Source organism: Phascolarctos cinereus, unplaced genomic scaffold (assembly GCF_003287225.1).
Source record: "Phascolarctos cinereus isolate Bilbo 61053 unplaced genomic scaffold, phaCin_HiC Scaffold_9;HRSCAF=440, whole genome shotgun sequence".
NCBI lineage: Eukaryota > Metazoa > Chordata > Mammalia > Diprotodontia > Phascolarctidae > Phascolarctos > Phascolarctos cinereus.
Window position 1 is genome coordinate 14,705,918 of NW_027556402.1, and position 12,913 is coordinate 14,718,830.

At 42.5% G+C, this 12,913-nt stretch overlaps 1 protein-coding gene across 2 annotated transcripts in view; it reads left to right on the plus strand.

Annotated features, from left to right (window-relative positions):
• The window catches only part of LARP1B (La ribonucleoprotein 1B), an 85,945-nt gene extending 80,912 nt beyond the window's left edge, over positions 1-5,033 (plus strand). For both annotated transcript variants that reach the window (XM_020988555.2, XM_020988554.2), the window contains exons 17-19: positions 1,722-1,831; positions 2,184-2,311; positions 3,527-5,033. In XM_020988555.2, coding sequence (XP_020844214.1) covers positions 1,722-1,831; positions 2,184-2,311; positions 3,527-3,775 — 487 coding nt within the window. In that variant the 3' untranslated portion in view covers positions 3,776-5,033. The remainder of the gene's footprint in view (positions 1-1,721; positions 1,832-2,183; positions 2,312-3,526) is intronic.
• Positions 5,034-12,913: the final 7,880 nt, after the last annotated feature.

Sequence of the window (12,913 nt, forward strand, 5' to 3'; positions counted from 1 at the left end):
ACTCAAGCAGATCCACACGTATCTGGTGAATAGTTGTGTTTTTTTTCCTTGTCCCCCTGTAGCCACAGGAAGACGCTTAGGGCCTCAGCCGTTTACATGATAGGTGTTTATTGGGTGTGTGCCTGCCTGCTGTGTGCCTGGCATGGGGCCGAGCGCTGCCCCCCCTTGGAGGCAGGTGCTGTTAAGATCCGCCCTTTACAGTCAAGGAAACTGAGGCAGGCGGCAGTGAAGCACTCGAGTCTTTGTGCCTCTGCTCTTTGCCTTCTCTCCACCCCATACTTGTCTTTGCTGCCCACAATAGGGTCTAGCCTGAGATGGGAGGAGAATAGTACCTTAATTTATGCCAGTGTAGATCTCCCACCACTTCCCATCATTCCTGGATCCAGGCTTCCTACAAAGGATAAACCGGAATCCAACCGGCCTGACATCCTGGCCGAGCGTGGGAACTGTCTTCTGTCCACAGTGGCCTCGTCCCATCTAATCCTCGGGCTGTGGTCCACCGGAGCCCACTGGCTGACCTACAGGAGAGTGAGAGACGAGGGTAGGAAATGATGCTGGAGCATCATATGCTCCTGCACACACAGAAATGGAAATAGCCTTTCACCTCATTCCGTTCGTCTTCATACCCCACCTCCTCGATGGTGCCGGGATGAGTGTGTCTGTGCTGCTCTCAGATGTGATACACAGTAGCGATAGCAGCCCCGGTGCATCCATTCATACTCTTCAGAGTCACTCCCTGTAAGTGGTTTGGTCAGCCAGCCTTTGTGAAGGACAGAATCCAAATAAAACGTGCTTGAAGAATTGAGCTCTGTAATTATAGGGAGTAAACTAGCATATATAGGCCTAGTTCATCCAGGTCCTCGTTGTTCCTAGACATCTGTAGTAAGAGGACACGGACATTTCTTGTTGTCGGCTTTTCTCTTGTCTTCCTGGAAAGAAGCATGACTTACTCATTTCCTGTCTGTTCAGGACGGAGGAGCTGACTGGAGCTCGGTGACATTATTCAGCATGGCATATACACGGTGTATGGGCATAAGCCTAGGCCGGAACCTTGCTTTTGGTCCCCTAGAAGCTCCTTTCTCAAAGAGACAGCTGTCCACACACCTTTTATTTCACTGCAGTACTCGGTTACAAATTCAATACAAAACTAAGTAGATGGGGGCAGCTAGGTGGTGCAGTGGATAGAGCATCGGCCCTGGATTCAGGAGGACCCGAGTTCAAATCTGGCCTCAGACACATACACTTACTAGCTGTGTGACCCTGGGCAAAGTCACTTAACCCCATTGCCTAACAAAAAAAAAACCGACAAAAAAACCTAAGTAGACGCTAGCTTTAGATTGCATGATAGTTAGCGGCCTGAAGTCCTCTTGCATATTCCTTCGATATTACTGAGGAAAATTCAGCCGTGCCTCGCAGTTCTTGTCCTCCTGTCGGTGCACCTGGCATCGGGGGAGTACAGGGGAGCGCTTGGGCTGTCCCCATGACCCCCATGAAAACATAAAGTCAGACTTAGCTGCAGGACCAAATACAAAGGAAAATCTGGTATAGAAATTCGCATTCCAAAATCAGCTGTGCCAAGAGCTGCATCATCCTTTCGCTTGGATTATCATTGCTGTTGCTCCCTTCCATTTATTGTAGTTAATGAATTAATTATAGTATCACTGAAAAAATAGATTGAATCAACTGAATGTTTATCTCTCACTTCCCTCATCCCCTTTCAGATATGGGCTAGAATGTCTGTTCAGGTTTTATAGTTATGGACTGGAAAAAAAATTCAGACAAGAGATCTTCAAGGATTTCCAAGAAGAAACCAAAAAAGACTATGAATCAGGTATGAAAGCTGATTTTATCATGTTTAAAGTTTTCAGCCTGATCTCAGTAGTGAATAGGGAGAGTGATAAATAGTTAAATTTTTAGGGGTGTGTAAACCCCACGACTTGTTGGGTCGAGCTTGATAAAGGATATAAAGGTCATGCAAAGGTCTTTCTTGTGCGCTCCCTTCCTGATGTGCTGGGAAAGAGGCAAGGTGGCGTGGGTGGGGTGCTGCGGCCATACCTTGAGGGAAGCATGGGTTGTTTTTGAGGTTGTGCTGTCAAGATGTCATTAGTGTGTTTACCATGTGAATCACACGACCTGCTCCAGCACCACGAATGTAATTTTTGTGTGTATTGTTCTGTTAACAGGTCAGCTGTATGGACTGGAAAAGTTTTGGGCTTACCTAAAATACTCCCAATCTAAGACTCAGTCTGTTGACCCAAAACTTCAGGAATACCTCTGTAGTTTTAAGAGGTTGGAAGACTTCCGAGTTGATGTAAGTTTTAAAATCCTTCTCTTGTAATCTTTGATTACATTTGTATTTTGGTCTGGCATGGGTTGTCAGCATCTTCCTTAAACTTTTATGTTACACTTTATAATTTCCCACACGAAGTTGTGATGGGCTGTCCTTTTATGTAAAGGTGGGTAGCTGCTGTACTCTGGGCCCTGCTTGGAAACAGAAGCCAGAAGGGCATAGGATCCTAAAACAAAATGTGTGTTTTAAAACTAGTTTGTCATGTTTTCTATTTTTGCTTAACATTGATCAATACTATTTTACATGTTTTAACAGGATGTCTTTTTGTGATTATCTTGAGCACCACTTGGAACACGTTTTAAATTTTAATCTTATTGAGTCTTCTCCCAATTACCATCTAGGCTAGTGGTTCTCAGACTTTATGGTGGCACCTTTGTGGGTCTCCTTAATATCCCGTGCTTCTTTTTGCGTCCTTCTGAAGCCCACAGTCTGTCTTATAGGCACCAAAGCTCACCGAACAGTTGTTCATAAACTGACAGCTGTGGTGTCCATTACCCCTTTGGAGCTCTCACGAAACGTCCCCCAAGATATTTGGACTGAAACACTTGTGTGATGGTGCGTGCCGTGATGTGGGAGCGAGGCTTTGTGGGCGTGCTGGAGAGCAGGGGCGTGGCTCCAGTGTATTGGGGAGGGACATGGAAGGATTATGGGATAAGCAAATGAGAGGAAAGGGAGGGGAAAGGGAGAGAGAAGAGTCTGGGGCACCCCGTGCTCCAAGAGACTTGGAAAGAAAGGGAGAGAAGAGGGAGACCTTTGGATCTCCTTTTTGTATACCTGGACTTAATGGCCGTGAGCTGGAGTTGTCTGACAGGTCTGTGACTGTTCCATGGGAGGTGGAAAAGCCATTTCTTTCAGATGGCCTTGACAGCCAGTGTTTTCACAAGGCTGTAGTCCTGGTAACTCCTGTTTAATCTGAGCCAGGAGTCCTGGCTTTCTCTTAAACATTAGAGAAGAAGGATTCAGGGTGACTTCAGCCAAAATAAAATGTTAGCCTCATGGTCTAAATTCCAGGGTTCCTAAAGAAAAATGTTAGCCAGAATCATCAGGTTTTTGGATCATCTAATTGTTTTGAAATCAGATTCTTCTTGCCCCTAGACCATGGTTCTTCAACCTTTTTAAGTTGCCAAAATCCACATCTCTGGTTCTTTAAACCATATCCCCTTTGTTCATACACAGCCTCCTATTAGTGAAGAATTTGGGAGGAAAAGACATTCTTCAGCTTCTACTGGAGAGGAAAGTAGTCGCCGTAGACCTCCGTCCAGTTCTTCTTCAAAGCCACTCAGTGCTGCCAAACCTGCTGCTGCCCACCAGCCTCAGGTCCCAATAAACTCTCCCCGAAGGAAAGCTTCGCAGGAGTCCCTTGACACTTTACCCCAGAACGGCGCGGCCTCAGAGTCAGCAGATGGCAAGATGCCCGAGAAATAGACTCTTGTGAAAGCTGTTTGCCCTTGAAATCAGCATTTACATCAGTATTTTATTTCAAGGATCTTTGGGGAAAATGTTTTCATGCTTGATTATGGGGTTGGAACAAAGAAAAGGGAAGACAAAGGGTAGCGTCTCCTAACACGAGAGAAATTCCAGACGTTTTCCCCTGATTTCTAATGAAGTAGGTTAGGTTCGGGGACCTTCAGTAGAGATCCTCTAGTAATGTCTTTTGGTTTCAGTATTTCTGTCTTAGAGCTATTGTTTACAAAATCTGCATTCCCTTATTATACATGCAGCAACCAGAATGGGAATGCCTTACATTTCAGCTCATGCTTCTTAAAGAAGAGAGAGTTTGTTTTATTCACCTCAGCCACAGAGCTTTCTTCACCCATTTTCCCCATTATCAACTAATATTTGTACTTTATCAGAGACAAAGGAAAATTACGTGTGTATATTTTAAATTCAGAAAGAGGATCTGAAGCAATATGTTCACTCCCGGATATATAAATATTAAAGGAAACCTTTTTTTACACAAGTGACAGTACAGGGGAGGACCTGCAGTTACATTGAAGTGTACGCACTTTGGGTGCTGGGGCTTTGCTTTTTGGTGTGTATGTTTTTGGGGGTGGGGGGTGGGAAACATATTCAAGATCTCCATAGTTAGTGTTGTATTGGGTATGAAGTTGACATCTATCTGCTGGTTAAGTTTTAGGAGAGATTTGCTTTTTAAATTGATTCTTATTTACGAACTTGAGCAAGTAATTGAGAACTGGTTTAGGGCTGATTTGAGTATTGTCCTAAATTCATTAAATCTTGCACTACTTTAAATACATCTGCTGTTTATACATCTGCAGGTGGGTAATATGACAGTGAGATTATCCTCAATTTAAGAGGTATTTCGTTTTTCCATTTTGTTTCTTTTAATCCTTATTTTGTGCTCATAAAGTGTTTACAAGAGAGTTATAGCAGATTGATTTCTAACTTTTCTTTTTTTTTTGTCATTTCAACTGATGTAAATGATAGTTTCAGTTTATTTTGTGGGAAATTAAAAAATAAAGCACTCATTCTGAATTGATTCTAAATTGATTTTTAATTTTTTTTCTGTTAAGAGTATATTTATTTGAAAAGCTGGAATTTAAACTTTTTGTTAAGGGGATAACTTCATTCTGTGAGAGTTAAGTCTTAATGGCAACCTCATGATAATCCATTTTTACATTTAACAGTTTTATTCAAATACATTTTGGTGTTTTACAAGCAACTGGATGTCTAACACTGAATTCTTTATCGTCTTATGGGGTGTGGGTTCTGTCCTTTTCTTGTCAGACAGCATTGAAACATGGGGCTCCTTTTGGGTGGTGGGTAAATGAGGGGGTGATTCATCCATGATGAGAGGCCATGAGCTTAGTGTCTGTGTACAAAGACTGCTCTTCAGTGTGCTGCCCTTTAGGGGCTAGTTTTTGTATTTGGATGCCTTTAAGTAGGGGGAGGTTGTCTTCAACCTGTTTTTTTTAACCATTCAGAGAACAAATTCTACTGGCACAGTAGATGGACAATACCATGCAGCTTTAGTGGATTAGAATGATCTCTTCTTCCCCCCCCCACTCAATAGCATGTAAGCTCCTTGAGGGCAGGGACTGTCATTTAAAAATCTTTATACCTCCAGCTCCTAGCACGTAGCTGGCATTTAATAAATGTTGGTTGAATCACATTGAATAGAATTATGAATGTATTTTTATTTTGAAGTAGATGTGCAGTTCTGGCTTTAAAAAAAAATAACTGAAACAAAATTGTGTGCAGTTAATTTGAGAAGTGGCCTATTTTTAATAGGAAAAATGAACTCACATTTAAAAAGAGCCATTACCATCCATTTTGTGGTAAATAGATGTTTAGAACCCGTGTAAAATCTGAGATTATGCATGGAAAAACAGTTAAAACTTGGATTAAAAATGTTTGTATACACATAGATGTGCACATGCATGCACACGAAGAAAAGATTTAAAGAACTGATTATTTTTAAAATTCAGGGAACTGTATCCATATTCTGAGGTAAACTAGTGGAATCACTGGCTCCTTGCCGTCCCCTCCCTCTCACATCGGCCCTCCGGGCTGCTTTTGATGCCGGCTTGAGCTTCTGAAAAGCCACAAAGCACAGGGATACAGGGACTCCGCAGAGGGAGCTGAGCCAGCGAGGTCCAGCTTTGAGAGAACTGAGCAGTGGTGTTGACCTTCTCCCCCAGCTGAGAAGAGAGATAGGAGCAGAGCAAGTAGACAAAACTAAAGGCTGGACCATTACAGGGCTTTAGGAAGTGAGGAGCTCGAGCAGAGCTGCGGGAGCTGCTCGCTGCAGCGAGAAGTAAGCAAGTAAAACCAAGCAGACGTCATGCAGTCAGTGACTGTGACGTACATGAGGAGAGCGGCCCCACACCAAACAACCAAAGTCAGGGCTGCAGAAAGTGCCCAGAGGCAGCGCGGCCTCCCTGCAGAGGTCCGTCCACTTGTGGGGTGCACTGCACATTTTTTCACTTTTTTTTTTTTTAAATAGTTATTTGGGGGGCAGCTAGGTGGTGCAGTGGATAGAGTACCAGCCCTGGAGTCAGGAAGAGCTGAGTTCAAATGCGGCCTCAGACATCTGATACTTACTAGCTGTGTGCCCTTGTGCACGTCACTTAAACCCCACTGCCTAGCCCCCCAAAAACCAAACCAAAACAAGCAACAAAATAAAAACCATTAGAAATAATTATTTGTTATGGAACATCTCTAGGAGGGAAATTTTAGTGATGTTGAAAAGAACCCCAGCAAAAATAAGTAAAACTATTTTAAAACAAACTGGACAGCAAGCATGGCAGGCAAGGCCCAGAAGCAGGTCACTTCTTTGTGGAACTTAGGCTGCACCTGTTGGATGTGATTGTACCTCTAAGATTTGAAGAGAGTCCTAGAAAGGTTTTACTACTTCCTCCTTCCCTTCCTCTCTCCCTGATCCACATTGTGTGTGTCTTGAGAGGACAAGAATACACAAGAGTTTAAATTGGTCAGAATTATCATCTTAGCAATCAGTCTTTGAATTCGGTCTGGGGGCTCCAAGCTGTGCTGATTCTTAACGACAAATTCCCTGAAATGGTAAATAAAGGGTCAAGTGGACCTGAGGGTTGGTGACCCTAAATTAGAACCCTGATCTCATTGTTTACTGTAGTCAAATCCATTTAAATGCATTAGGTAACGGAAAAAAAATCTAACTTTTAGGGGAAATAACTGGGTAGAGAGAGTTGAGAGGAAGGCTAGCCTTTGAGCTGTGCAGGGGCAGGAGGGAGGCCTGGTCTGGCGATTTGTTCTGCTGCTCTGCACTTGGAAAGTGTGAGAGTTGCTCATGACATCCTCACTTCTGCCCCTTAGGTCAAGAGCCATCTCCCACGTGAAGCCTTTGCTGAGCTAACCCCAGCTTCTGGTGTTCCCCCACTCAAAATTACCTACTGCATATTTTATACCTGCTTTTCTGTGTATGATCTCAGGACCCAGCAAAGTGCCTAGCTTATAGTAGGGTGTGAAGAAATTGCTTATTGATGGGGGAGAGGGGACTGAGCCAAGATGGTGGGAGAAGAGGTAGGGACTCACCTGAGCTCTTCCAGATTCCCCTTCAGACAACTTTAGAGAATGCCTCAAAACAGATTCTGCAGCAACAGAACCCATAAAAGGAACAGGGTGAAGCAGTTTTCTAGCCCAAGACAACTTAGAAGGTCAGCAGGAAAGGTCTCTTGCACCAGGGTGAGAGTGGAGCACAGGCCGCACCCCAGCAAACCAGCAGTAGGCCGATAGCAGCAGTGGCTGCTTCTGGAACTCTCAGCTTACAGACAGACTAGGACAACTGGTCAGGAGATTATAGGTCCCTTTCCTGGCACTGGGCACAGGACTCTTCCATTGCCCATACTCAGATCTGGCTCGCAGGCCCAGGGTGAAGAGGAGCACCACCACACCAGAGCTTGTTGGCCATAGTTCCAGGACAGAAATGAGTGCTTGGGGTTACTCACAGACCAGAGCACAGGCCAGGAGAGAAGTAAGCATACCTCTTCTTAGATTATACTGCCTTAGAAAAACTGAAAGCTTACAGACCCCCAGAACTAGCTCTGAAAGCAGCTGCCCAAAAAACCCTGAAGCTTGGGACAATGTCCCCTCCCCCTGGGGAACAGAGCCCAACTTTAACATGCAGAAGGAGGCACAAAAAAATACTGGGGGGAAAAGAAAACCACCTTAAAAAAACAGAGTAGGCCAAGTGGTAAAAGAGGCACAAAAGCCCAAATGAAGAGAACTCCATGAAAAGCAGAATTGGCCACATGGGAGAAGATGTACAAAAATCCACTGAAGAAAATAATTCCTTAAAAATTAGAGTTGAGCAAGGGAAAGCTAATGAGACAACCACAAGCAATAAAACAAAATCAAAAGAATAGAAAAATAGGAGAAAATGTGAGATTTCTCCTTGGAGAAACAACTGACCTGGAAAATAGATTGAGGAGAGAGAATGTAAGAATTATTGAACACCTGAAAGCCATGGGGGGAAAAAGTCCAGATGTTATCTTTCAAGAAATTATCAAGTGTATGTGTGTGTGGTTATAAAAATATATCTGTACTTAATTGTAGCCTTTTTAGGGGAGGAAGGAAGGGGAATAAAAGAACCAGGTAAAAAATGCACAGCAGAGAAGGAAAGCAAAGAAAAGATGTACAGCTTTGAATGCAGCGTGTAGTGTTTATTACATAGGCTTTCTTGAAATGGAAATTTATTGCTGTGTATTTTGAATTTTCTCTTACATTCTGCTGTGCACATGGCAAAGCTTTTTTTTCCCTGTTCTTATTTTAAGTTTTAATATTTAAATTTATAATGTGTTTCTTTTTCTTTTCTTATTGTGTATTTAAGTTTTGGTATTTAAGTTTAAAATAAATTTTTTTTAAAGGCAGTTGGGGTCAAGTGACTTGCCCAGGGTCACACAGCTACTAAATGTCAAGTGTTTGGTCTGAGACCAGATTTGAACTCAGGTACTCCTGACTTCAAGGTCGGTGCTCTATCCATTGCGCCACCTAGCTGCCCCTAAAATATTTTTTTTTAAATCATCAAGGAAAACTACCCTGATATTTTAGAACCAGAGGATAAACTAGAAATTGAAAGAATCCATTGATCACCTTCTGAAAGAAAACCCCAAATGAAAACTCCCAGAAATATAGCCAAATGTCAGAGCTCTCAGGTGAAGGAGAAAAATTCTGTAAGCATCCAAAAAGAAACAGTTGAGATATCATGGAGCCACAGTCAGGACAACATAAGATGTGGCAGCTTCCACATTAAAGGATCAGAGGGCTTGGAATATGATCTTATGGAGGGTTACAATCAAGAATCTCCAACTCAGCAAAGCTGAATATAATCTGTCAGGTGGAAAAATGGGTGTTCAATGAAATAGAGGACTTTCAAGCCTTTCTGATGAAAAGACCAGAGCTGAACAGAAAATTTGGCTTTCAAATACAAGACTCAAGAGAAGCATAAAAAGGTAAACAGGAAAGAGAAATATTAAAGGATTCAATAAGGTTAAACTGTTTACATTCCTACATACGAAAATGATACTTGTAACTCCTAAAATCTTTCTCATTATTAGGGCAGCTAAAGAGGAATATACATATGGACAGAGGGCATGGGTGCGAATTGAATATGATGGAATGATATCTAATAAAAGAAGGTGAGAAAGAATGTACTGGGAGGAGAAAGGGAGAGGGTAGAATAGGGTAAATTATCTGACATAAAGGAAGCATGAAAGAGCTTTTACAGTGGAGGGGAAGGTGGGGGAGTTGGACAAGAGTTCTTGAAACTTACTCTCATCAGAATTGGCTCAAAGAGGGAATAACATACACACTCATTTGGGTATAGAAATCTATCTTATCCTACAGGAAAGTAGGAGGAGAAAGGCATAAGGAAAGTGGGGGAGAGGGCTGATAGAACAGGAGGGTTGGGGGAAGCAGTAGTCAGATGCAAAACACTTGAGGATGGACAGGGTGAAAAGAGAGAGTAGGATAAATGGGAAAATAGGATGGATCATAGTAATCATAGTAATCATAACTGAAAAATGTTACAAGAAGTTTCTGATAAAGGCTTCATTTCTAAAATGTATGAATTTATTTATTTTTAGTTTTCAATATTCACTTCCACAAGATCTTGAGTTCCAAATTTCTCACCCCTCCCCCCACCCCAAGATGGCATGCATTCTGAATACCCCCTCCCCTGGTCTGCCTTCTCTTCTATCTCTCCCCCCTCCCTTCTCTTATCCCCTTCCCCTTCTATTTTCCTGTAGAGCAGGATAGACTTCTGTACCCCATTTCCTGTATTTATTTCCCAGTTGCATGTGAAAACATGTGTTTTTAAAACTTTGAGTTCCAAATTTTCTCCCTTCCTCCCTCCCCACCCACCCTCATTGAAAAGGCAAGCAACTCAATATAGGTTATACATGTGCAGTTATGCAAAACACTTCCATAGTAGACATGTGAAAAACTAACTCTATTTCCCTTAATCCTATCCTGCCCTCCCATTTATTCTATTCTTTCTTTTGACCCTGTCCCTCCTCAGAAGTATTTGCTTCTGATTACCCTCTTTCCCAATCTGCCCTCCTCTCTGTCACCCCCTGCTCTCTTGTCCCCTTCTTCCCCTATTTTCCTGTAGGGTAAGACAGATTTCCATACCCAATTGAATGTGTATGTTATTCTCTCCTTAAGCCAAATCCTATGAGAATAAGATTCCCTCATTCCCTCTCACCTTCCCCTGTTTCCCCTCCACTGTGAGAGACTTTTCTGTTTTTTTTTTGTGAGATAATTTACCCCATTCTACCTCTCCCTTTCTTCTCCGAGTATCATCCTCTCTCATCCCTTAATTTTATTCTCCAGATATGACCCCTTAATCTTCAACTCACCCTGTGCCCTCTATCTATCTATCTATATATACATACATACATTTTTTCCTTCAACTACCCTAATACTGACAAAGTCTCATGAGTTATAAATATCATCTTTCCATGCAGGAATGTAAACAGTTCAATCTTAATAAGTCTCTTATGATTTCTCTTTCCTGTTTACCTCTTCATGTTCCACTGGAGTCCTGTATTTGAAAGTCAAATTTTCTATTTAGCTCTGGTCTTTTCATCAGGAATGCTTGAAAGTCCTCTATTTCACTGAATGACCATTTTTTCCCCTGAAGGATTATACTCAGTTTTGCTGGGTAGGTGATTTTTTGGTTGTAATCCTATCTCCTTTGCCCTCCAGAATATTATATTCCATGCCCTTTAATGTAGAAGCTGCTAAATCTTGTGTTATCCTGATTGTGTTTCCACAGTACTTGAATTGTTTCCTTCTGGCAGCTTGTAATATTTTCTCCTTGACCTGGGAACTCTGGAATTTGGCTACAATATTCCTAGGAGTTTTCCTTTGGGGATCTCTTTCAGGAGGAGATCTGTGGATTCTTTCAATTTCTATTTTGCCCTCTGGTTCTAATATATCAGGGCAGTTTTCCTTGATAATTTCTTGAAAGATGATGTCTAGGCTCTTTTTTTGATCATGGCTTTCAGATAGTCCAATAATTTTTAAATTCTCTCTCCTGGATCTATTTTCCAGGTCAGTTGTTTTTCCAATGAGATATTTCACATTGTTTTCTAATTTTTCATTCTTTTGGATTTGTTTTACAGTGTCTTGATTTCTCATAAAGTCACTGTCTTCCAATTGCTCTATTCTAATTTTTAAGGAAGTGTTTTCTTCAGTAATCTTTTGGACTTCCTTTTCCATTTGGCCAATTTTTCTTTTTAGGGCATTTTTCTCCTCATTGGCTTTTTGGACCTCTTTTGCCATTTGGGTTAGGCTGTTTTTTAAGGTGTTATTTTCTTCAGTATTTTTTTGGGTCTCCTTTAGCAAGCTGTTGACTTGTTTTTCATGATTTTCTTGCATCACTCTCATTTCTCTTCCCAGTTTTTCCTCTACTTCCCTTACTTGCTTCTCAAAATCCCTTTTGAGCTCTTCCAAGGCCTGGGACTGATTCATATTTTTCTTGGAGGCTTTGGATGTAGGAGCTTTGACTTTGTTGTCTTCTTCTGGTTGTATATTTTGATCTTCTTTTTCACCAAAGTAAGATAATATAGTCTGACTCTTTTTGCGCTGCTTGCTCATGATCCCGGCCAATTACTTGAGTTTTAAACTCTTTGTTAAGGTAAGAGTCTGCTTCCAATGTGGAGAGTGTACTGTCTCAAGCTTCAGGGGTTTGTGTAGCTGTTTTCAGAGATACTTATAGGGACCTGTAAATTTTCAGTTCTACTGAGGTTGTATGATAAGGGGCGAGGTGTTTACTCTTTTCCTGGCCTGTGACCACAGGTATTCCTTTCTGTCCTGTAACTGTGAGGAAGGGTTCCTCTCCACAGCCACTCCAAGCTCCACCACGCTAGCGTTCCTCCTCACCCCAGCACTGCCGCCCAGAACTGTGGCCCAGATCCAAACACGGGCAAAGCAAGAGATTCCTGCCTCAGCACTGGCAAAGAGATCCCTGCAATCCCTCTCTGATCAGCCAGTGGATTCCCCCTCAGTCTGTGGGTCGGAAGCTCGGGAAGCAGCTGCCCCCCTCAGGGCCAGGCTCTTGGGGAATGGAGCTGAGACCCCACCTTCCTCTCTGAGCACCAACAGAAACAGACTTTTCCTGCTGACCTTCTAAGTTGTCTTTGGCATTGGTGGATTGAGGAGTCTGGAAACCTCCACAGCTGCCCGAGATTCAGTCCTCTGAGGCCTGCTCCAGGTTTGCTGCAGCCTGCGCGCCCACGCTGCGCTGTGCTCCCAGCCAGGCGTGATACACCTTTGTGATCAGTCATCCAGGTTGTCTTGGGCTGGAAATTTGCTTCACTCTGTCTTTTTGTGGGCTCTGCTGCTTCAGAATTTGTTTAGAGCCATTTTTTATGAGTATTTGGAAGGGTTTGGGGGAGAGCTCAAGCAAGTCACTGCTTTCACGCCGCCATCTTGGCTCCTCCCCCTCCATTTCTAAAATATATGGAGAACTAAGTTAAATTTGTAGAAATATGAGCTATTCTTTAATTGATAAAGGATTATGAATGAGTAGTTTTTAGATGAAGTAATCAAAGCTGTAGT